General features: G+C 33.0%; 1 protein-coding gene across 1 annotated transcript; it reads left to right on the forward strand.

Annotated features, from left to right (window-relative positions):
* The first annotated feature begins 23,851 nt into the window (after positions 1-23,851).
* On the forward strand, positions 23,852-25,970 carry LOC145569009 (transcription factor VIP1-like). The gene is made up of 4 exons (XM_081628388.1): positions 23,852-23,949; positions 24,103-24,193; positions 25,439-25,565; positions 25,861-25,970. The coding sequence occupies exons 1-4, from the start codon at positions 23,852-23,854 to the stop codon at positions 25,968-25,970; spliced, it is 426 nt and encodes a 141-aa protein (XP_081484514.1).
* The last annotated feature ends 1,548 nt before the right edge of the window (positions 25,971-27,518 follow it).

Raw genomic sequence — 27,518 nt, forward strand, 5'->3', positions numbered from 1 at the left:
GAATAATTATAATCATAAAAATAATAATATCATCATAAATAAAATAATCATCATCAAAATAATAATAATAATATTCATAATCATCATAACAATTATAATCATAATCATGTTCATGTTAATATTAAAGCATAATAAAAATAGCAAGATCTTAGGCATGATACTAACAAGATTAATAACAAACCCTAGCATGTCACTAAGCAATAAAGATCAAATCTTTAACCCTAACATGATACTAACAATCATAAATATTAGGAAGAACACAGGAAGCATCGTAACAATCATATTAAGCATATTTGATATTATAACCGTTTCCCTAAACATGATACTAGGAATATCATAATAACAATAAAAACATGATTTCTACATCATAATATCAATAAAATCAATTAAAGTACTTACTTTGATTCTTCGTACCTCTTTCTAATAACAAAATACACACTTTAGTAACTTCAAAGAAAATAATAAACAAACAATTAAATTAAATAATTGAAATAGAGATTTGGGACCAAACCCTCAGAAATTAAACCTTTCACGTCTAGGGCGAAGGCAACTTCGAATATGGCTAGGTGTTTCTAGATCTTGTGAATGCGGAATTTTGTATGTGAGAACAAAGTTTAGAAGAAAGAAAGAAAGAAAGAATTGAAAGATTAAAGAATGCTAATTAAAACTGATTGTAGATGAGAACTTGTGAATGAGGAGAATTGGTGAATGTAGATTCTTGAAAACGGAGTTTTTAAAATGATATTTATAGAGAAAATCAGCCAAAAAGATAAAATAAACAAAATAGAGTCTGACGCACAAAAAACAGAGTTGGCGCACACCCTGGCTAACTGGCGCCAGGCACCAACACTAGCGCTAGGCGCCAATGGCTAGCGCCAGGCCTGGTTCAAGGCGCCAAAGCCTGGGTTAAGGCGCCAAGCCTATTTCCAACGCGTTTTCGAAAATCAGATAAGTTTGTCATACTGGAGGATAAAATCATATAATTTCCTCGAAAATGCTATTTGATTTTGATTAAAACTCTGAAAAGTCAAAAGTCAATTTATCAATGCTAATTGAATTAGGAATGAAAAGAACCTTCTAGAAGATTCTAGAAGACTAAAACCATTCCTAATTGCATTAGGAATGATAAATCATATTAGGCCCTCCCCTAGATCATTGGGCCGTATATAAGGCTCAAACCGGGCCCAGTTTGGTAAATTGGCCATAACTTCCTCAATATTCATCGGAATTGGGATTATAATATATCGTCGGAAAGCTCTTGTCAAGCCCCATTCCACTACACTACTATTGGACCCATATCATGGACCAACCAAACTGGATTGGCTATTTTCTTAAAATAAGTTTTCAAAAACAGAGAGAAGAGAAAAGAAAATTAAAACTATCTGCAACACTAGACTTTCCACACTTTCACTTCATTCGATTATGATTCGACGTGAAAGGTATTTATCACTGGGTTTGGTTTTGGGGAGACACAAATGGGTGTCTACAATAACAAACCCGGCCTAGCATGTCACTAAACATCAAAAATCAAAGCTTTAATCCCTAACATGATACTAACATGAATATTAGAACAGACAATAAAAGGCATCGTAGAAATCATAATAAGCATATTTAATGTTATAACCTTTTCCCTAAACATGATACTAGGAATCATTGTTGTCATTCAAAACATCAAGCATCCTAACATGATACTAGGAATCATAATAACAACCTAGAAATGATTTCTATATTATAATATCAATTAAAGTACTTACTTGGATGCCTCGTACCTCTTTCTAATAACAAAACACACACGTTAGTAACTTCAAGGAAAATAAAAAAACAATTAAATTAAATATATGAAATAGAGATTTAAGAAATTTTAGACTAGATTTGGGACCAAACCCTCAAAAATATCAAACCTTTCACGTCTAGGTCGAAGGCGACTTCAAATTATGCTAGGTGTGTCTAGATCTTGTGAATGCGGAATTTTGTTTTAGAAAAGCTAGTTTAGAAAAGAGAGAAAGAGTATCAAGAATTTCTTGATAAGAGTTGGTAATAATTGATGGAAATTGATGATTGAAAATCGAATTTTAGGAGGCTATTTATAGAGAAACTCGGCCGGATATGATAAAAAACGAATTAGAGTTTCGAAAAGAATAAAACACGACATTGTCGCCAAACACACGCATGTCGCTAGACGACAGGGCTGTCGCCAGACACTGCACGTGTCACTAGACGCCAAGTCTGTCGCCAGGCGACAGACGTGTCGTACAACGCTGCAATCAGTTTTCCACACGTTTTCTTATTTTGATAAAATTTAAGCGTACGAGAGGGTAAAACTGTAATTTCCTTAAAACACTTCTTTTATTCTAATTAAAATTCTTAAAAGTCCATTTATCAATGCTAATCAAATTAGGATTCAAAAGAACCTTCTAGAAGATTCTAGAGTACTATAATCAACCCTAATTGCATTAGGAATGATAAATCATAATAGGCCCTCCTCTAGATCATTGGGCCGCATAATAAAATCAAACCAAACCCAGTTTAGTTATCTAGCCATAACTTCCTCATTATTCATCGGAATTGGGCTTATAATATATCGTTGGAAAGCTCTTTTCGGACCCGATCCAACTACACCATTATTAAACCCTTGTCATGGACCAAACTAAACTGGATTGACTGTTTTCTTGAAAAAGGTTTTCAAAAACAGAGAGAAAGAAAAGAATTAAAAACCAACAGCAACACTAGACTTTCCACACTTTCACTTCATTCGATCATGATTCGACGTGAAAGGTACTCATCACTGGGTTTGGTTTTGGGGAGACACAAATGGGTGTCTACACCGGTTGATTATTAATGCACAAATAAATCTATTATCGACGATCACTTGAATTATAATCATGTTAGCCTAATTCAAATTATTAATTATCTTATTAGGCGTGATTTCAAGTACAAATTTCCTTTAAACCTGCAAGAGAGGGCGTGATCAAGCAATAACAATAAATATATTTAGCAATTATAACAATATTGATACAACAAATAACCATCATCATCAGCATAATATTCTCATCAAAGCATAATATAAGTAAGATCTTAGACATGATACTAACATGATTAATAACAAATCCTAGCATGTCACTAAACAATGAAGATTAAAGCTTTAATCCTAACATGATATATATGAAATAGGAAGCAACATAAATATTATACTAGAAAGAAATAAAGGCATCCTAACATGATACTAGAAAATAATATAATCTAAGCATGCTTTCTAAAAAGATAGAGCAATTGAATTACCCACTTTGTTGCCTCGCATCTCTTTCTATCAAAACAATACACACGTTAGTAACTTCAATGAAAATATTAAATCAAAATAATAATTAATATTAGATTTGGGACCAAACCTTCAGAAATTACCAACCTTTCACGTATAGGGCGGAAGCAACTTTAAGCTTGGCTAGGTGTGTCTGAATCTCGTGATGGACGTATGGTGTATATTGAAAAGGCTTGGCTTAGAAAGAGAGAGAAAAAATAAGCTTCTTGCTTAAAGAGAGAAAGAACAGATTGGAGATTGTTGATAATTTAAAAACGGGGAATATCAACCCTATTTATAGAGAGAAATCGTCCGAAAACGATAGAAAAGAATCAGGATTTCACTCGGAGTAAAATAGGATATGTCGCACAGCGACAAGCTTTGTCACATTGCGAAAACGTTGTATGATAATCTTTTGTACGGAGTTTGTTTTCCAAAATAATTGGGTTAATTAGAGTCTGTACTTATCTTTGTTTAAAATCAGATTTAATCTTTTAAAAACACTTGTTTTATTCAAAATAAAATCCTTTATCTTTTCAAAATCAATAAAAAATATAATTAATTATCCTAATCCCATTAGAACTTAAAATAACCTTCTAGATTATTCTACAAATTAAATTAAATCCTAATGACTTTAGAAATAATAATTAATAGACCCTCCACTTAATCATCGGTCCGTACATAAAATCCGGTTTGGACCCAATTTAGTATCTTGGCCATAACTTCCTTGTTATAACTCGGAATTGAGCTTATAATATATCGTTGGAAAGGGTTTTTAAGCCCCATCCAATTACACAATTATTGAACCCATATAATGGACTAAACTAAAATGGAATGGATGTTTTTCATAAACATGGTATGAAGAGACAGATTTTCAAAAACAGAAAAAATTGTTTTTATTAAAAACAGAGGGATTCACGAGACTCTTTCACATTTAACCTCATTTGATAATCAATGACGTTAAATATATTCATCACCGAGTTTGGTTTTTGGGGAGAGACAATCAGGTGTCTACAGCGTGGTAGGTGCATCCAATGGCATGGTAGCTTCTTTTTTTTTTTCTTATTTTATATTTTTATGCTCACTAGTTGTTGGCTCGCACGCAACACGCACAATCCCCAAATTTGGTGATCTCTGATTGGTGATTAATGTGTAATTATGCGATCTTATATGTTAGATTATCGCTAATGTTTTATTTGTGACGAGGTTAGGTAATAGTTGTTAGCATTGATCAAAGTTGAAATCTGACGGAATAGATCGATTATTGACAGGGTAAAGTCGTATCCCCTAATCAAAAATAATTACCTAAGTCTCTAACTAAAGTAGATAGGGAAGTAGGGTCGATCTCCACAGGGAAACAAGTCTTTTTACTCCTAATTAATTATTATAATCTAAATTATCTAAGTAACCAATATTTATATTCAAATGAGAAACTAAACTACTAAGATTGAGAATAGGGAGAAAACAATATATAAAAGGATCTAGGGCATAGGTTCACCAATAAATAATACTCCAGGGTAAAACATAGTAATCAATCATTGACATTGCATAAATAACACGATTAACAGGCTCTCGCAATTTATTAATCAACATAGATCTAACAGGCTTTCGCAATTTACTAGATCTAAGTTCTTATTGAAAATAGCCTTTAATATCAAATTAACATCTGCTCGATTCATCAATTTAATATTGCTATACTTTTACAAGCCGCAATTGTAAAACGTTAAAACAATTCAATAAGAAATTATCATGCAATACCAATAATCAATAATAGTCAATCATCAATGCATCAATTAACCAGATTGTAAAGGGCTTTCGCTACGTATTACAATCACACAATTAATTTACCGGTATTAAATCTCATCTCTCGAATCTCGACTTAACCATTTATAAATTAATTAACCTATTGAAACTAGACCTAAACATTAATTCTCATCTTTCGAATCTCGAATCAATGTTGTCAAACTCATGCATGAAAGATCTGCGCAAATCTAGTCATAGAGCATTAAATCAATCAATAGGAAATTAATCTAGCATTGATAATTAACAACAACAAATTGCCCCTTCATATTATTTATGGACCCCCATAACCCTAGAAATAAAACTACTCACACATATTAAAAACTAAACTAATCAAAGCAATAAAATAAATCATAATAAAAAGAATAAAGTAAATAACTGAGATTAAGAGAAGAGAAATCGTTACCAAAATAAATCTGGAATTAAGAGTAGAATTAAGAACAAAGATTTAAGAGAAAAGAAATCTAAGAGAATAATTAAGATAGTAAAGAAAGAGTATAAAGGAGAAGAAGAGATCCTAAAATCGTATTACGGAGGAGTATTTATACTCCGTACAAAAATCCTAAACTAAAACAAATTAAAACGACGTTAAGCATCCACTAATAAATACACGCGCCCGATCGGGCGAGGCACCGCCCGATCGGGCGCGCCTTTTTTGCTCATAATAATAATCTCGCGCCCGGCCGGGCGCGTCACCGGGCACCAGCCTAATCTTCTCCCGCTCGGCCGGGCGCGCCTTCGGGCGCCAGCCTCTTTAGCCGGGCGGCTCATTTGGGCCACTATTTGGACTACGATTGGGCTCCAATTCTTCGGGCCAATCTGAGTTTCCTCTTCCGGTCTTGAATACTCGGTCCAAATGCCCCGGTATCACCTATACCGAGCCCTTAATCATCGGTTCGATGGCTCTAACCGGCCCTGGGCTATAGAATCTGGTCGTGCTTCTCCAGTGTTCGTGATTGCTCTAAAATATCTCGGGAAAATACTCCAAAAGCATAAATCCCTGCAAAAGTCAACCAAATCTACGAAAACACTAGAAAACACCAATTAGTAATAAAAGTGGCTCTAAAGAGCCAAAAACACTACTAACTATGACCAAGGGACGGGGGTAAAATACTATATAAAATAGACACATCAATTATGCTGCTAAGGAAGTAATGTAATATATGGGTGTGTTGATTGAATTGAATTTATTGCATTATTTTAATTTTGGTGATCTTAATATTTTATTATTTTGTAAACTTTTTTATTATATATTGATTTATCAATTGTAAACATTTGTGTTAGTTATTATTGGATTGTTTAATCCCCTTATATGTGATTAGTAAGGTAGCTTCAACAAATTACTCACGATTTGTGTTAGTAATTTTTAGTAGCTAGTGCTCCTTCTATTTCATGAAATTTGACGGGAAATAAAAATTGAATGATTTGTGATGGTTGCATTTGTATTTAATGTATTGTAGACACCCATTTGTGTCTCCCCAAAACCAAACCCAGTGATGAGTGTCTTTCACGTCGAATCATAATCGAATGAAACGAAAGTGTGGAAAGGTCTAGTGTTGCGGAAAGTTTTAATTTCTTTTCTCTTCTCTCTGTTTTTGAAAACTTTATTTTAAGAAAACAGCCAATCCAGTTTGGTTGGTCCATGATATGGGTCCAATAGTAGTGTAGTTGGATGGGGCTTGCAAAGACCTTTTCAACGATATATTATAAGCCCAATTCCGATGAATATTGAGGAAGTTATGGCCAAATTACCAAACTGGGCCCGGTTTGAGCTTTATGCACGGCTCAATGATCTTGGGGAGGGCCTAATATGATTTATCATTCCTAATGTAATTAGGAATGGTTTTAGTCTCATAGAATCTTCTAGAAGGTTCTTTTCATTCCTAATTCAATTAGCATTGATAAGTTGACTTTGTTGACTTTTCAGAGTTTCAATCAAAATCAAATAGCATTTTCGAAGAAATTATATTATTTTATCCTCCAGTACGGTAAACTTATCGGATTTTCGAAAACGCGTTAAAATCAAGCTTGGCGTCCAACCCCAGGCCTGGCGCCTGACGCTAAGGCTGGTGCCTGGCGCCAGCTAGCCAGGGTTGGCGCCAGCTCTGTTTCCTAAGCGTGAGACTCTGTTTTGTTAATTTATCTTTTTTGGCTGATTTTCTCTATAAATATTGTATTAAAAACTCCGTTTTCATTCACCAATCATCATCTACATCTATCATTCACCAATCATCACCAATTATCATCATCTACATTCATTCATTCACCAATTGAATCATTCATCTCTCTTTCATTCATCTTTCCTCTAAACTTTGCTTTTCTCATACAAAAATTCCGCATTCGCAAGATCTAGAAACACCTAGCCATATTCGAAGTTGCCTTCGCCCTAGACGTGAAAGGTTTTAATTTCTGAGGGTTTGGTCCCAAATCTCTCTTTCAATTATTTAATTTAATTTGTTTTTATTATTTTCCTTGAAGTTACTAACGTGTGTATTTTGTAATTAGAAAGAGGTACGAGGCATCAAAGTAAGTACTTTATTGATTTTATTGATATTATGATGTAGACATCATGTTTACATTGTTATTATGATATTCCTAGTATCATGTCTAGGGTAATTTTAATATTAAATATGATTGTTACGATGCTTCCTATATTCTTCCTAATATTTATGAATGTTAGTATCATGTTAGGGCTAAAGATTTGATTTTTATTGCTTAGTGACATGCTAGGGTTTGTTATTAATCTTGTTAGTATCATGCCTAGGATCTTGGTATTATTATTATGCTTTAATATTAACATGAACATGATTATGATTATTATTATTATAATTTATGATTATTATTATTTTGATGATGATTATTTTATTGTTATGATTATAATTATTATTCATGATATTGATTATTATTGTGTTGCTTGATATTTTATATTTATTGCTTGGTCACCTTTTATGCATGTTTAAAGGGAATTTTGTACTTGTAATCATGCTTAATAAGATAATTAATAATCTTGTTAGGTTTAATATGATTATAAATTCAAGTGATCGCCAATAATAGATTTGTTTGTGCATTAAATTCAACCAACATAGATAAACAGGTTTAGGGTTAATCCTATTGATTGCATGTTAATTAGAAAGCGCACATGAATACGATCAGAATAAAGTAGAGTCCTATTATTAGGGCAGGTTCAATCTCTTTTAGGTTGGATTTGTACCTTCATCCCCGAACCCTTATTTGGTTCTAGACCTTATGGAGTTGACGATCTCTTGGATCGTTAAGGGGTGTAACCTTCATCCCGTGAACGGTTTACAAGTTCCCTAAAAAACTTGTTGGCGACTCTTTTTCTCTATCTTCTTCCCTTTTGGACGCCACCGTACTTTAGTGTATGATCACAGTGGAGTTCAACCTAGTGGGATTTTAAAGGCTTAAAATTTATTCCCTACATGTATACATATGATTAATGGGGCTAGGTGCGATTAGGACGATTGGAGGATTGACAAATTAGGTGGTGCAATCAAGGCGATGTGAGGATTGAAAAACTGGGCGGTGCGATCAAGGTGATTTGTGGATTTAAGAAATGGATGGTGTGATCAAGGCGATTGGAAGATTGAGTGGAGGATTGGCACACTGGGTGGTGCGATTAAGGTAATTGGGGTCTTAACAAAATGGATGCTGCGATCAAGGCGATTAGAGGATTGAGTGGAGAATCGGCACACTGGGTGGTGCGATCAAAGCGATTAGGGGATTGACAAACTAGGTGGTGCGATCATGGCAATTAGAGGATTAGTAATAGGCAAGCTGCTTGCATCATTTTAATGTAAAATATCAACCCTTACTCAAATTAAAATGAATAAAGACAAGTAGGTTTTAGTATCCTAATATTAGGATAAGTATTTTTTATATATTACAAATACTTATTGAGATTAGTGTATAGCATAAAATTTGAAAGTTAAAAGCAAGAGAGGGATGTCATAAGAATGGAGATAGAGAGAAGGCGGGAGTGATAGAGGGATTAGTTTCCTTCTTTCTTTTCTCTTAGCTCCCCCCCCCCCTTTCTCTATTTCCCCCCCTACCCCAATCTACCACAATATCTTTTTAAAAATTTCTTATATATAATTCATGTTGACTACGAGATAATCAATAAGTTTATCATAATTATAAGTTTTAGTTGTTAAACAACTATCTAAAAGGGTTTTCACGTATTATAACATTGATGTCTTGTTATTGTGTTATTTTACGAAATAAGTATTAGGGCTATAACCAGTGAGGTAAAAATCTTCTATTTATCCTATTTATTTACTTGTACTATATTTACCTTCTTTAATAATATCGTTTATTTAGTAATCTCTTTTTAAGAGGTTTCTATCTCTTTTTACTTGTTTTAACAAACTGCAGAGTTTATAGCTAAGTTCCACTTGAATATGTACCTTATTCATTTGGATTCATGTTTATAAGAAATTTATCTATCTAAATTTTATTGATTACAGGTTGTACTCCCTCTCCTCCCCCCCCCCCCCTTCTCTCTCTCTCTCTCTCTCTCTCTCTCTCTCTCTCTCTCTCTCTCACTCATAAAAACATTAATGTACAAATCTAGCATGATTCTATTATAGATTCTTTATAGTGTTGTCGTCTTCTGACGCCACCTTACCTCATTTTCATTTGTATTAAAACATGAGTAATTAGTTGAAACTTAAAACTGATTGATTGTCTATATATGTATTTTTTTCTTCAAACTTTCGTCATTTTAAAAACAAAAATATCTTCTAATATTAAACTTTTTTTAAATGTTCAACAAATGAGAAAAATAATTAATTTTTAACAACTTACATGATAGTTTTTTTTAAAAAATTAATAATTTATTGAATTGAACAGCTAAGGAAAAATTATAAAAGTTTTTTACATTATTGATGGCACATGTTATTTACGATTTTTCCTCAATTAAAATCTACAAAATTTCTTCTATTCAATAAAATCTTACAAGACCCCATCAATCTCAAAATAAATAACCAACTTTTTTCCATTGACATCTCGTGGTTGCTCAATCAAATAGGCAGAAGAATGTGAGTAGAAAAACCTGAAATATTACAAAGAGGAAATTAATCTTTACGTAGCCACAACATAAATTAGGAAGCTCTAATCAATCACCTTAAGAATGGCTTAAGACATACTTTAACAATCACTAGGTTTTCGCAGAACAATTAATATATCAGTCTTCTTAAAAAAAACAATTAAGATACGTTGTTAGCGTTTACTACAGCTAGATAACTAGAATTGATTGTCCTTATTCGTTTCCATAAAGGAAGTAAGACATTACTGCTTGCAAAATTCAAAAATGAAAGCAAGTTTCGGAAAGAAGCATCCACGCACATAAACATATTTTTTTACTAAAAAAAAAACTATCAGCTGAAGTAAGAAAAAGCTCTAGAGTCTAGAACTTGTAAACCAGTTAATAGTTATAAAAACATTAAGTTTAGTAGGGTGTTACCTTTTTCTCTCTATTTTTTTACACCCTAAAGCCTGGTTATATCATCACCACAAATAAAAGTTAGCCTTTTGACACTTTCAGACACTTGGATCCACTTATACACATTTTCAAGCACACAAACACTGGATCTTGAGAACTTAGACAACAACCCTGTATATTTGTCTATTTTACAACATTGTGTGTGTTGTTTGAGAAACATTACTCTTGTTCCTGATTCCAATCTTCAAATCTCTTTTTTTGCTTCATAGCTAACCCATCTGTGTCATCTGCAGTCACAAGATAGTATGTTGTAGGAAATAAGGAACTTATTAACTACTCTGAATACATTGGATAATCAGTATAATTTAATAAAGTGTAGTACCTGACAGTCAATGAGAATAAAGTCAAATGGAGGGAACTTCCGGCTTAGTGTTGGAGTTATACTTGCTACGCCTTCTAGTAAGCTATCTAGGGAGATGTTGTGCAGCATCCTTCCGCATTTAGAGAGGATTTCAGAGTGTTTACTGCATGTAATCCATATACGACAGCCATCAGTCCAACTCCTACTTTGTCCAACATTATTGTAACCACTCTCTGAATATCTGTATTCTGCAAGGATAATCTTAGCTCCTTCTAAGGATTTCTTCTATTCACTCGAATTCTTTTGTAATAGGCAAGCTGCTTGCATTATTTTATTGTAAAATACCAACCCTTACTCAAATTAAAATGAATAAAGACAAGTAGGTGTTATTATCCTAATTTTAGGATAAATATTTTTGTATATAGTATAAATACTTATTGAGATAAGTGTATAGCATAAAATTTGAAAGTTAAAATCAAGAGAGGGAGGTCATAAATAAGAAAGATAGAGATAGAGAGTAGCCGGGAGTAATAGAGGGTTTAGTTTCCTTCTTTCTTTTCTCTTAGCTCCCTCTCCCTCTTTTTTTGATTCTCCCCCTACCCTAATCTACCACACTATCTTTTTAAAAAGTTTTTATATATAATTCATGTTGACTACGAGATAATTAATAAGTTTATCATAATTATAAGTTTCAGTTGTTAAACAATTATCTAAATATTTTTCACGTATTATAACATTGATGTCTTGTTATTGTGTTATTTTACGAAATAAGTATTAGGGCTATTACCAGTGAGGTAAAAATCTTCTATTTATTTTATTTATATACTTGTACTATATTTACCTTCTTTAATAATATCTTTTATTTAGTAATCTCTTTTTAAGTGGTCTCTATCTCTTTCTATTTGTTTTAACAAACTGGAGAGTTTATAGCTAAGTCCAACTTGCTTATTCATTTAGATTCATGTTTATAAGAAATTTATCTATCTAAATTTTATTGTTACAGGTTTTACTCCCCCTCCCCCCCCCCCTCCTCCCTCTCTCTCTCTCTCTCTCTCTCTCCCTCTCTCTTCCTCTGATAAAAACATTAATGTACAAATCTCTCTCCTCCTCTCTCTTTCTCTCATAAAAACATTAATGTACAAATCTAGCATGAATATATTATATATTCTTAATAGTGTTTTCGTCTTTTGATGTCACTTTACCTCATTTTCACTTGTATTAAAACATGAGTAATTAGTAGAAACTTAAAACTGATTGATTGTCTATATACGTATTTTTTTCTTCAAACTTTCGTCATTTTAAAAATAAAATATCTTCTAATATTAAGAATTTTATTTAAATGTTCAACGAATGAGAAAAATAATTTATTTTTAACAGCTTACATAATAGTTTTTTTTTTTAATCAAGAATTTATTGAATTGAACAGCTAAGGAAAAATTATAAAAGTTGTTTGCATTACTGATGGCACATGTTATTTATGATTTTTCCTCAATTAAAATCTATAAAATTTCTTCTATTCAATACAATCTAACAAGACCCCATCAATCTCCAAATAAATAACAAACTTTCTGCCATTGACATCTCATTGTTGCTCAATCAAATCGGTAGAAGAATGTGAGTAGAAAACCTGAAATATTGCAAAGAGGCAATTAGTCTTTACGTAGCCACATTATAAATTAGGAAGCTCCAATCAATCACCTTAAGAATGGCTTAAATCATACTTTAACAACCACTAAGTTTTCGCTGAACAATTAATATATCAATCTTCTTAAAAAAAACAATTAAGATACGTTGTTAGCGTTTACTACAGCTAGATAACTAGAATTGATTGTCCTTATTCGTTTCCATAAAGCAAGTAAGATATTGCTGCTCAAAATTCCAAAATAAAAGCAAGTTTCGGAAAGAAGCATCCACGCACATAATCATATTTTTTTACCAAAAAAAAACTATCAGCTGAAGTAAGAAAAATATCTAGAGTCTAGAACTTGTAAACCAGTTAATAATTATAAGAACATTAAGTTTAGTAAGGTGTTACCTTTTTCTCTCTATTTTTTTTACACCCCAAAGCCTGGTTATATATTCACCACAAATAAAAGTTAGCCTTTTGACTCTTACTAACACTTGGATCCACTTATACACATTTTCAAGCACACAAGCACTTGATCTTGAGAACTTAGACAACAACCCTATATATTTGTCTATTTTACGACATTATTTGTTCTGTTAGAGAAACAATACTCTTGTTCCTTATTCCAATCTTCGAATCTCTTTTTTTGCTTCATAGCTAACCAATCTGTGTCATCTGCAGTCACAAGATAGTATGTTGTACGAAATAAGGAACTTATTAACTACTTTGACTACATTGGATAATCAGTATAATTTAATAAAGTGTAGTACCTGACAGTCAATGAGAATAAAGTCAAATGGAGGGAACTTCTGGCTTAGAGTTGGAGTTATACTTGCTACTCCTTCTGGTAAACTATCTAGGGAGATGTTGTGCAACATCCTTCCGCAGTTAGAGAGGATTTGAGAGTGTTTACTATGTAATCCATATCCGACAGCCATCAGTCCAACTCCTAATTTGTCCAACATTATTGTAGCCACTCTCTGAATATCTGTCTTCTGCAAGGAGGATCTTAGTTCCTTCTAAGGATTTCTTCTATTCACTCGAATTCTTTTGTAATAGGCAAGCTGCTTGCATCATTTTAATTTATAATTCTAACTCTTACTCAAATTAAAATGAATAAAGACAAGTAGGTGTTAGTATCCTAATTTTAGGATGAATATTTTTTATATAGTATAAACACTTTAAGATAAGTGAATAACATAAAATTTGAAAGTTAAAATCAAGAGAGGGAGGTCATAAATAAGAAATATAGAGATAGAGAGTACCCGGGGGTAATAGAGGGTTTAGTTTCCTTCTTTCTTTTCTCTTAGCTCCCTCTCTCTCTTTCTCTGTTTCTCCCCCTACCCCAATCTACTACAATATCTTTTTAAAAAGTTCTTACATATAATTCATGCTGACTACGAGATAATCAATAAGTTTATCATAATTATCAGTTTCAGTTGTTAAACAGTTATCTAAAAGATTTTTCACGTATTATAACATTGATGTCTTGTTATTGTGTTATTTTACTAAATAAGTATTAGGGATATTACCAGTGCGGTAAAAATCTTCTATTTATCCTATTTATTTACTCTTACTATATTTACCTTCTTTAATAATATCTTTTATTTAGTAATCTCTTTTTAAGTGGTCTCTATCTCTTTTTATTTGTTTTAACAAACTGTAGAGTTTATAGCTAAGTCCTACTTGCTTATTCAATTAGATTCATGATTATAAGAAATTTATCTATCTAAATTTTATTGTTACAAGTTTTACTCCATCTCCTCCCCCCCTCCCTCCCTCTCCCTCTCCCTCTCCCTCTTTCTCTCTCTCTCTCCCTCTCCCCCTCTCTCTATCTCTCATAAAAACATTAAGCATGATTCTATTATATATTCTTAATAGTGTTGTCGTCTTTTGATGTCACTTTACCTCATTTTCACTTGTATTAAAACATGAGTAATTAGTAGAAACTTAAAACTGATTGATTGTCTATATATGTATTTTTTTTCTTCAAACTTTTGTCATTTTAAAATTAAAATATCTTCTTATATTAAGAATTTTATTTAAATGTTCAACAAATGAGAAAAATAATTAATTTTTAACAACTTACATAATAATTTTTTTTAATCAAGAATTTATTGAATTGAGCAGCTAAGGAAAAATTATAAAAGTTGTTTACATTACTGATGGCACATGTTATTTACGATTTTTCCTCAATTAAAATCTACAAAATTTCTTCTATTTAATACAATCCTTCTGCTTTTTTAGAGGATTTGAGAGTGTTTTCTACATGTAATCCATATCCGACAACCATCAGTCCAACTCCTACTTTGTCCAACATTATTGTAGCCACTCTCTGAATATTTGTCTTCTGCAAGGAGAATCTTAGTTCCTTGTAAGGATTTCTTCTATTCACTCGAATTCTATACAAAATGCACATCCTTCCTTTCTTCAGAACTAGCTACTACTAATTAAAGTTATTTTATTCTCGTCGAAATCTCTCAGACAATATGATCCATACAATCTTAGAATTATCATCCTGCTCCTTCTCCCTCTTTCTCAGACTAAGTATGACACTCTCCCTCTCCCCCTTGCCCCTTTATATCTTTTGGCTTCTCTCTATCTTCCTTTTTTTTAAAACCTCACTTTCTTTCGTTTTCCTCCGACCCATCTCTCGCTTTATCACTGTATCTCTTTCTCTCTCTCTATCTCTGTCAGCCATGCTTTCTCTTTATTACTCTATATCCTTCTCTTATGACCCTTCTATATATCTCTCTCTCCTCCCTAAGCTATCCCTTTTTCACCCAGCCCCCCTCTCTCTATATATATATTAAGAATTAAGTAAAGGATTCCCAGTGTTTCAAATCCTAATTGTTGTGATATTAAGTCAACACTAACATGCTAAAGCTATATACGGATAACTGACCTCTATTCACACTTGATCAGATTTTTGACATAATGGAAGCTAAAGAAGTATTAACTGAATAAAGTAAACATCCCTTAGCTCATAAATCATAGAGAATTAATCCTTCCACTTTCCTGCACTTATTTAAATTATCCCACTTCATCCTGAATAAAGAACCCTTCTCGTTGTTATTGTCACTGCTTATAGTACCTCAATCAATATAGCAATATCGATTTGATAACTTCACATTCATTTTATTCAATATTAAATCAGCTCAACGCTTCCCCCAATAATCCCATGCCTATCACAATTCATGTTGCTCGTCAAGATATTACTGATTGATTAACTAATCTTTAGATATACTACTTGCATCACAGTTAAAGAACTCCTAGTCTAAACAAGGAATTTAATTACTAATTTATTTATCATACTGTCTTCATTATTATAAAAAAAAAAAAGTTAACAAAAAAAAATACAGCTCAATTATCAAAATTCCAAACAAAAACCCAATAACGATCATTACAACCAAAGCTTCAAATTCCTCAACCTCCGCAATAATTTAATTTTCTCAAAATTTAATAACAATAATCGCAAATACAATTATTATAATTTAGCGAACAATGCAACACCATTAAAATAAAATAAAAACAGTCAGATAAAACAGGTTAATATGAAGGTGAGCAATAGTAGACCGGTGATCAAAGGAGTAGAGAGGGAGATTCATCTTGGTTGATGAAGGCATGTAAAGCATGTTATCGATCCGATTGTATACAATACAACTGTAATTAAACAAAATATTTACAATTTTATAGAGGAAATATACAAAGTGTACTGATGAGCGATTATCAGGAGATTATTCGATTTCAACTTATCAAATAGTAACAAAACCTGAAAATATACGAAATAAATCATTTCCACTTATTTGGGATAATCTAAAAACCACGTTCAATGGTAGAAGATAAAGGAACCTGCAATATCACACTATCACATGCTCATATTCTTAAGCCTTCATAGTAATTAGATGAGAAATCTATAATATCAATTGACCACCAGAGATAAAACGGACAATCTGAACCTGTATTCAGAACAATGCACCTAAGGTTCCAATGTAGATAAATATATAAAACTAACATGCCATTCAAATCAAGAGATCAATAAAGTTATAGTATCATCATATAAAACCTAGGCTGATGACAAGATCACATTTCTTTAACGTATTACAGATAGTCATATCACATCTACACCATGAAGATCACAATGTCACAGAAATAGAAGATAAAAGCACTAAGTAGTACATTTCAAGTATCCTTTAAGCTCTTTAATGATTAAAATCATTCGAAAATCCAGCAGATTATTCATGGAAAGACAAATAAAGATTATTTCAATCAGCAAAAAAGCCTTTCTTTAAAAATAGGAATACAATTCTTAAACAGAATGAGCAGTGCATCATGAGCATTTAGTAATTTACAGTAGAAGTTAAAAGACACTCTGATACACACGAGGTGATTCAAATACATAAATAACCGATTGAAGGGTGTAACCAAGGGCTGAGGTTAACAATTGAACATCTAGGTTTGAAAAATAACAGATCACTTTAATAACTACATACTTAAGAATAAAACCCATCATTTTGATTCATAAAACTCGAGATCTGGAACAAAATACTTCATTTTACCCTGACAAATTTATACAGGAATAGCTCATACAATTTTCACCCAGCCTTAATGAGATTTTTGGCCATTGGAGAACCCATGATTCCCAGACAAAGAAACCTAACACGACATGAAAATACATCTGCAATAATACACATTGATATTAAATATTGGCTAAAATTAATAAAATCATTATTCATCAACATAATTGAAATATAGTGAAATTACTCAGAAATGTGAAAAGAACATTAATTGTACCGAAAAATTCTGATTTATTTCAAAATATTTAGAAACAAATGTCCAATTTTCATTTGACGGTCAATTTATTACTCATGCGTTTTCAGGTAACAAGATCTCAACAAGATTTTATTTTAAAAAGCATTAAGTCTAGCATATTAGCTGCCAGATATAAGAACTATGCAAATAGCCAACCTTTTTCAGAAAATCCGCTTTTTGCTGACAGCTCAAGATTGCAGGTTAAAGAGAGCAAAAGGAAAACACACGCAAGGAAATAAATGTGTGGGTGTGGAGCTTCACCTTCAGCAATAGAGTATAGACAGTGGGAGTGAGGCCATGGAACCGGTCATGCTCTTTCCGATATGAATCTCCGCGATTGAAATTGTTCGACTTTCCTCCCAAGTCATTATCCGAGTCTATTATCAGTCAACTCGGTTAATTAGTCCCAGTTTGAATTCTTCTAATACTTCTCTTCTCTACAATTTCACGCAAATTATGTGAAAATACAACTTTGGTAGTGAATTTTTCTACCAAATTCTATAAAATCTGTGAAATTAAGAGGTAAAATTATGCAATTTCTAGCTAAAGATACATAATTTTACATAAATTGAGCTTGAATATTGTTGTAAAAGACAATCAAATTTTGGAAACAATAAATATTATTACTTAAAAAATTCTACCTTTTTTTATGAAAATAACAGCTTAGCGAAGATTTAATTAAGTTAATTACCTTTAAAGAAGGAAAATTTGATTGAAAATCAATTACAGAAAGAATTTGACTACTCGATTTCTTGTGATGTTGTGAATCAACTACTACTTTGAATTTAAACACCTAACTTCTCTCTCTATTCATAATGTTGACAATTTTGAGCAAAGAAAATTGAAAAACATTAATTATGCGCTATAAATAAAAAAAAAATCGAAAAGCCCTAATTCTTAAAAAATTATCCAAATAGAAGATCAAAACCGAGATTTTTTGTTGAAATTGCACAAAAATTCAAGAGGAGGGAGAAGCAAGACTCATTTCTGGAAGCTTGTTCAACAATTGCAAATATAGATGAGGTATGAAAGAGAAGAGATCGACAACTGTTGGAGTAGAAATGGATTTGCTAAGAAGAAGAAGGAAGCGATCGTTTGGAATAGGGTTTCTGCAGAGTTATCGATACCATTTTTGGCGATGTGAGGAAGAAGATTGGGGTAAATGAGAAAAAAATGAAAAGGAGAGAAAATAGGGCAAAGAGGGAAATAACGATGGAAGAAAAGCAGGAACAAGCCAAAAAGACAAAACAAGTCTAGGTAAATTGGGGAGTTTAACCAAGAGAGTAAAGGGCAAAATGGGTAATTCACTATACATACGGAACAATAAATTTGGAATAGTCTTGGTGCTTGGGACTTTTATATATATATGTTAAAGAATTAAGATTTTATAATTAGCAAAAATCGTAAATGAGAAGAAAAATACCCTTGGGCGCACCTTGAACTCGGGATACATATATATTTTTTTAGTGGTGTATCATATCATTAACTCCGCCAGTGGGTTTCCCGCTGCCAGTCCCAAGCCTGGATAAAGGAGGAGGGTTACGGTAGGCCAGTGACAGCCAGTATAAAACTTCGTCACATCCCATGACATGAGCCAAACAGATATTTTCGTGGGGGCGTTCCCTACTCAGCGACGCGCTGCACTTCCTAGACCCGGGTGTAGTGATAAGTATGCAAGGGTTGCTAGGTCGTCGCCCAGAAGCGACGCGCCACATTGCCCGAGTGTGGTGTCAAATGAGCAAGGGCGTGCCATTGGGGCGTTCCCTACTGAGCGACGCGCTGCACTTCCCAGACCCGGGTGCAGTGATAAGTATGTAAGGGTTGCTAGGTCGTCGCCCAGAAGCGACGCGCCATATTGCCCAATTGTGGTGTCAAATAATCAAGGGCTTGGAGTTGGGATCAGGAGGGAGCGTGGGAGAAAAGAATTTAGTTTGCGGATTGGTTCTTGGAATGTGGGGTCTCTTACGGGAAAATCAGCAGAATTGGTAGAAGTAATGAAAAGACGACGCGTGAACATCATGTGCCTCCAAGAGACAAGATGGACAGGAGAAGGAGCTCGAGGCTTGGTTTTGGGGTATAAGGTATGGTATGTTGGGCAAGAAACGAGCCACAGAACAAGGAATGGTGGAGCTAGGAACGGAGTTGGTGTGGTTCTCGATGAGAGGTTGGCAAAAGAGGTGATCGAGGTCTATCGGAAGAACGATAGGTTGATAAGGCTGAAGTTGCTATGTGGCAAGGAGATTGTGAATGTTATCAGTGCTTATGCTCCCCAAGTGGGTTTAGATGCAGAAGAGAAACGACAATTTTGGGAGGACCTAGACGAGGTGGTGCAGGGTGTCCACCACTCAGAGAAGTTATATATTGGAGGGGATCTAAATGGGCACGTTGGGGCGAGCCGAGATGGCTATGAGAGTGTCCATGGAGGCTTTGGGTATGGGCAGAGGGACGCCGGTGGTGAAGCTATTATGGATTTTGCCCAATCATATGATTTAATTTTGGCTAATACTTGGTTTAAGAAGAGGGATTCACACTTGATAACTTTTCGGAATGGAGCAAATGCAACTCAAATAGACTTCCTGCTCACAAGGAGCATAGATAGACAAAGTTGCATAAACTGTAAGGTTATCCCAGGGGAGAGTGTGGTCACCCAACACCGGCTATTGGTAATGACTATTCGTCTGAAAGAGAAGGCGAAGAAAAAAGTTAGACAAGAAGAACCAAGGATAAGATGGTGGACCCTAAGGGATGCAAAAGCTAAGGTTTTTACAGAAAAGGTAATTGAAGAAGCGGATTGGGATGGAGAGGTGGATCCGGACATGACTTGGTTACGAATGAAGAACTGTTTCCTAAGAGTGGCCAAAGAGGTCTTAGGGGAAGTAAGGGGAAGAACTTCGGTACAGAGAGATACTTCGTGGTGGAATGAAGAGGTGAAAGCAGTAATTAAGCAAAAAAGGGAATGCTATCAAGCCTTAGGAAAATGTAGGAGTGATGAAACCTTTGCAGCGTATAAGGAGGCTAAGAGTAAGGCAAAGGCAGCTGTTCGCCAAGCAAAAGAAAAGGCATATCAGGAGGTTTATGAAAAGCTTGATTCCAAGGAGGGAGAAAAGATCATTTATAAGATGGCAAAGAGAAGACAAGAGGCAAGGAAGGATATTGGCATGGTGAAGTGTGTCAAAGATAAGAACCAAATGGTCCTAGTGCAAGAGGAGGGCATCAAGGACAGGTGGAAGGGGTACTTCGATGAATTATTTAATGGAAGTAATGGAGTTGTGATAGGAGATACCTCTATGAGTGATGAAGAAATCAACATGGAGTATGTGCGAAGGATTAGGAGAGTAGAGGTGGAGATTGCACTGAGGAAGATGAAACCTAAGAAGGCGGTTGGCCCTGATGGGGTACCGATAGAGGTGTGGAGGTGTTTGGGTAAGATTGGTATTGATTGGTTAACAAACCTTTTCAACAAGATATGGACGGCTACAAGGATCCCACAAGATTGGAGGAAGAGCACCTTGGTCCCGGTTTATAAAAACAAAGGAGACGCTCAAGATTGTTCTAACTATCGAGGAATTAAGCTTATGAGCCATACTATGAAGTTGTGGGAAAGGGTGATTGAACAAAGGTTGAGGGCATGCACAAGCATTTCAGATAACCAATTTGGTTTTATGCCTGGGAGATCTACTATGGAGGCAATCCATTTGATAAGACAAATGATGGAGTTTTATAGGGTAAAGAAGAAAGATCTTCATATGGTCTTTATTGATTTAGAGAAGGCATATGACAAGGTGCCAAGAGAGATACTTTGGTGGGCAATGTTGAAGAAAGGTATCCCACGAAGGTATGTAGACCTAGTTAAGGATATGTATCGGGATGTGTCAACAAATGTGAGGACATGCGGAGGGTTGACAAAAGATTTCCCTATTACAATCGGATTGCATCAAGGGTCTGCATTAAGCCCTTTTCTTTTTGCAACGGTTCTAGATGAATTAACTAGACCAATTCAAGATGAGGTTCCATGGTGTATGCTGTTCGCAGATGATATCGTTTTGGTGGATGAGACTAAGGATGGGGTTAATGTCAAGTTGGAGCAATGGAGGCAAAGGTTGGAATCTAGAGGGTTTAAGCTAAGTCGGAGTAAGACTGAATATTTGGTATGTCGTTTTGGCACTCAGAGGGGGACAAGCAATGAAGTGGTGAGTTTGGATGGAAAGGATTTGACCATGAGTGAATGTTTTAAGTACCTAGGGTCGATCATCCAGAAGAATGGTGACATTGATCAAGACGTGACCCACAGGATTAAGTCAGGGTGGCTTAAATGGAGAGCGGCCACGGGAGTGTTATGCGACCGCAGCATTCCCTTAAAGTTGAAGGAAAAATTCTACAGGACTGCCATAAGACCAGTGTTGCTCTATGGTACAGAATGTTGGGCTTCTAAGAAAGAGCATATTAAAAAGATGGAGGTTACGGAAATGCGCATGTTAAGGTGGATGTGTGGAAACACTTTAAGAGATAGAATCAGAAATGAGGTTATTCGCAAGAAAGTAGGTGTGGCGGGCATTGTAGATAAATTAAGGGAAAATCGTCTGCGTTGGTTTGGACATGTAAGACGGAGACCCGAGGGTGCACCGGTGCGAAGAGTGGAAGAGTGGGACCATGGAGGGATTAAACGAGGAAGAGGGAGACCAAAGATGACTTGGTTGGAAGGAGTGAGGAAGGATATGAAGTGCATGGATTTACGTGAGGATGAAGTTTTGGATCGTAAGGGATGGAGGAGAAAGATTTATGTTGATGACTACACGGAATAATCAAATTTGGTTCATGTTAGCCGACCCCACTTTTGGGATTAAGGCTTTGATTGATTGATTGATTGTATCATATCATTAAACTAGGATACTAGAAATTTTTTCCAATAATTAAACAAACTAAAATTAGGAAAAATTGCCAAAAATAATACAACCTTTGACCGGTTCTTTTTTAATAATACAACTTTTGGATAATTTTGTAATAATACAACTTTTAGGGGTGTTAATTTTAAATAAGACAAAATTGAATTTTCGGTGGATTTTGAGTTTAGGAAAGAGAAAGGAGTGAGTTTTTAGTGGTGGGGACGGGGAAAAGGGGAATATCCCCTCCCCTCCCCCCCCCCCCCCCCCTCAAACTCTAACAAAAATTCGATTTTGTCTTGTTTAAAAGTAACACCTCCTAAAAGTTATATTACTATAAAATAATCCAAAAGTTGTATTATTAAAAAAGAATGAGCCAAAGGTTGTATTATTTTTGGAAATTTTTCCCTAAAATTATTTATATCATTAGATTCGTAATTTGACATATGAGTCTCATGATGTATGTGTTACAATGAAATTAAATTGGTTTGTTAAACCTAAATTATTGATTTATCGGAAATTTATATTACAACATTATTATGTTACACAAAACTTATGTTATACACTTAAACTTCATCCACTTCTCTAATATTGTAACATGGGAAGGAGACAAATTTTTAAGGAAGATGAGATAGATAGAGAGAAATTAAGATAGGGAGCCATGTGATTATGAAAAAGCTAGAAATTAAAGAGAGAAAACTTAGCTTGAACAAATAGGAAATTATTGCAATATTTATGAAACTTTTTAAAATAATAATTGTTGCAATATTTGTGGAAGGAAGTAGTATAATTATTCACATGCAATGCATAAGTATCACCATTAATATGTATTCATAACCAATTAAGAATATCTTTATTATTATACATTACTTGGTTAGGTTATTTAATTAAAGGTGAAGACTGTCATTATTAAGTTTCATTGTAAATAATGTGAATAGTACATATAACGTAGCTATAAATACAAAAATAGGTAAGTAATTAAATTATCATAATTAGTGTAACATATACAGCCATATTATAAATAGATAATGTGACAATATCAGAGAACATTATACTTATAAATTCATCACTTGCATAAATTAATAAGAGTATATTACATTTCTCAACCTTGAAGTACATATTCATTTCTGAAAATGTAAGTATATCGAGTTTCTTATTGTAATCTATATTATGTCATACATTGTTTTTTTGTTGCTCATTTTGGTTTTTATTTTATTTTATTTTTTGTTCCTTTTTGTCGTTTTATAGAGTAGTAACTATTAAGTCATATATGTATCATTAATATTGAAAAGATTAGGGATTCATTTTGTATTAATTTTGATTCATTACTGGAGGTATATTTTTCCATTTATCTTTAGTCAAATTTTGGGTAATTTTGTATGTAATAATTGTGTTTTATTGATAATGGGTCACTTATTAAGATATTGATGATCGCTAATATAATTAAATTGGATTGACTCGAATAGTGATTTACAATAATATTATATTTAAATGATTACAAGTTCGCAATAACTTTTATAAACATATATGCTCTATATTTAATGAAATTATTTTTATTTATAAATTTACAAACTTTTATATTTCTTGTGATTACATATGTTTCTATAGCAAAAAAATGGATGCATCCAACAAGAAGTCTGGCACCGCAAACAACCAAGAAGGGCAAAGCCTCCCTAAGGATGCAGCCAACTCTGACCCTGAAAGGCTTAGAAGGTTAAATTTAATTTTGCATCTTCTACTAGTTAATCCTAAATTATTCGACGAATTTACATGAGAATTATTTACATCATAAGTTTAATAAGAACATCCATACTAAGGCTTCTTATGTTCTTTTATCTTATGTATGTATATATACATGCATTTCAGATTGTTATTAAACAGATTGTACGCTAAAAAATGTTACTATAAGAAGCAAGAGCGCATACAGGAGTTACAAATAGCAGCAAATGAAATTCAGGTTTTCTCTCTTCTTATCTTTAGCACTAATTAAAATATAAAGAAAATGGAAATCCATAAAGTCAAAATATAATTCTATTTTTTTTTTAAACAAAGTCAACATATAATTCTTAGGTCAAATAGAAATTAATTGACGTCTTAAAGTTTTTATGCATGGTATTGTGTTCAATGTGAGAGTAATTAGGGTTGTCACCATAATTATTTATGCAAAATCTTTATGAATAAATATGAAATATTTATATTAAATGTGACCTTAATTATAATAATTTGAGGCATTTTCACATTCTTTATTACATTTAAGTAGAAGAATTGATTGCATCATTAGTCATATGTAATGCACTTAATAGTTAATAATTATTATTACCATAAATGTTCTAAAGGTAAAATATTTATCGCGAGTAATCATAAATACTCGTAGTAAATAGATGTAGTTACACAATAATACCATTTCAAACTTAGTGACTCATGAAAATTTTAAGATTGTGATTAAAATAAAGTTTGACTAATGGTCAATTAGTAATAGAGAACGATGAAGTGTCATAGAAAATGTAATTGGGTACTACAAAGTTGAACCTTGTTCTCTTCGTCTAATATTTACTAAAATAATTTATGCAAAATTAGTACTTGAACAAAAATTAAATTATCTTCGATGAACTTAAATTATTTTTAGTAATGATTAAACTTATAATTAATTAGCAAAAATTATATATGCAAGTTCCATATTAATCTTCTTACGATATTTGCTCTCTAAAATTTTCAATTTTTAATATTTAAAACTTTATTTTACTACACTAAACTTGTTTTTGTTGATGAATTTTTTTTTTTTTTTTTTTTTTTACACAAGAAATGAAATTGTTTTTTCTGAAACTTGCATATATGATTTTTGCTAAATATTTCCTCTGTTTTTTTTTAAAAAAAAAAAATTAGATGCATCACTTTTCTAATAAAGGTGAGTTCATGTAAGAAAAGTTAAATAAAGAGGGGTGCATACAAAAAGTATAATCATTGAATAATTAACGGGGAAAGATGGTAAGGATCGAAGTAAATCAAACATAAAATGTGGAGTAAAGTAAAATGAGTAGAACCAAATACAACAGATTAATATGGAAAATGATTTGATAAAAGAGAACAAGTAAGGTATTAATTTTAATACACACCACAAGCTGTTTCTCCCATTTATATTGAAGTTATATTATTATTTATCCTTTTAGTTTGTCTAATAATTTGAATTTTCATTCAAATATAGGAGAATATAGTATTTTTGTCCACCCAAGTTGCATCATGCCGAGCACAAAATGCAATACTAACTTACGAGAATAATGAATTGAGGAGCCAGTTAGCTGTGCTTGATCATCAAGCCCGTGTTGCTAATGGTAAGTATAAATGTGTAATAGAAATAATCTAGTTACGAGTTTGCGATCTATTTGATTACAATATTAAGTTAATTTGAAGTTGAAACAAAATTCACGATATAATTATTACTACTCCCTCTGATCCTTTTTGTTCTTTCAACTTGGATTAAGAGGATAGGAGGGAGTAGAAAATAGGTAAACACTTGTAATACTTTCCCTTATTTAATGTTATAGTTTCTTTGTTCTAAACTGAATTGTTGCTCAAGAATAATAAAATAGAAGACTAACTAATTTAGTTATTTTTTTTTAATTTCAGCTAAATATGAAAGATTGAGGATGGAAAAAAACATACTGAGTACATTGCACATGGAAAGTTTTTATCAGACACCGCCAGGCAATGGGGATGACATAAACAATGGGCTATAAACCCGATAGGGATTTCAATAGTTCTTATAATTTCTAGTTTTAGCGTTGCAAATAGTTTCGATACTTATTATGTATTGTACTGTTTGCAAAACTTATTAAGATGGAACTTCATTTGAAAATTTAGAGTTTAATTTCATATATCGTTTGAATAATTTTTTGCAAATATATTCTCTCTAGAATTGTCAATTTCTAACCCATAAACCTGATTGTTTTGAACAAAGTCGAAAGGGTACTAAACCATTGAAAACCTTTTTTAAAAAATTATAATAAACTTGAGCTGGCTAGAGCCGTTAAAAACCGAACCAAACATTTTAGAATTGTTTTGAAAGGAATGAAAAATAATCTGTTATTTTAAAATCAAAAACTGACTCGAAAACTCTCCAGCATGCCTCGCCTGACTATTCTTGCACACTTATTTATGTATAGTAGAATTTACTATGTAATTTGAGGATATAAGTAGTTCTTGGGGTTCTTTTGTACGGACATCCAAGTTTTTAGAGCTTTCTCTTAGTTTGTAGTCTTTGAAATCCAAAAACTCTTAAAATATTAGTTAGCTTTAAATTCTTAACTTGGAAATCTCAATCCAAATCATTATATAAGAAAAGTTCCACCATTGTTATTTAAATTTGAAGCTTGTAGTAGCTATTTCTCACTCTTTTCTTCAATCTTCTTTACTTTAATTGCTTATTGCTTTCTTAATTCTTGTATGCTTAGATTTTCAAATAGATTAATATTAATCTTGAATGTGTTGATGAACTACTTAGAATTGTTGATTGAATTTTCCTACCATGAATTGTAAGTAGTCTAATTTCTAAGGTTTGGGTAAAACCCTCAATGTAGTCACTAAAACTTGTTGCATGTGGTAATTTAATTTGGTTATTGTGAAGGTGTTAATTTGTTGAGCTTAAGCAGTTTCATTGTTAGTTCTTGCACTTGGCTAATTAATGTTAGGATTATTTATCTAAATAAACTTTCTCAACGAAGGATCAAGGGATGAACTTGATTTAGCTCCCTTTTGTTTAATAGACATGAAATGCCATAAGATTAGGAATTTCTAGTCAAGGGAATGTTTATGTCATCGTGATTATGTATGCTTTAACACTTGTTTTATGCTTTGTAACCAAAAGATTAGGTTGCATGTGTTCATAATTCAAGTAATCCCTCTAGCTTGAGAGAGTAGTTGGGTGCTTTAAATGACTTCCCCTGATGTATCCCCTAATTCACCTTATCATTGCATGCTAATTGTGATGAAGTTGAGTGGTGTAAGTGTGTAACCTGAGCCCTAGATCCCATCCTCTTAATATCGTTAATATCCTCTTAGCGTTTATTTGAGTTGAACTAGTAGAAGTTACTTAAAACCAAACAAAATTTGACTTGATTTAGCTTATTTAAACGGTAGTATTTTGGTGGATGATCGATCAAACGCCTCTCTTGGGTTTTTCCCTTTCTTATAAGTTGATGAGACCAGGATATATAGGACTATCTTTCGTAGGCTCGACGACATCAACTATTTTTGTATAGTTAATGCTAGCTTTCTAGTGAATATCA

This window comes from Chenopodium album, chromosome 2 (genome assembly GCF_948465745.1).
Source record: "Chenopodium album chromosome 2, dcCheAlbu1.1, whole genome shotgun sequence".
Taxonomy (NCBI): Eukaryota; Viridiplantae; Streptophyta; class Magnoliopsida; order Caryophyllales; family Amaranthaceae; genus Chenopodium; species Chenopodium album.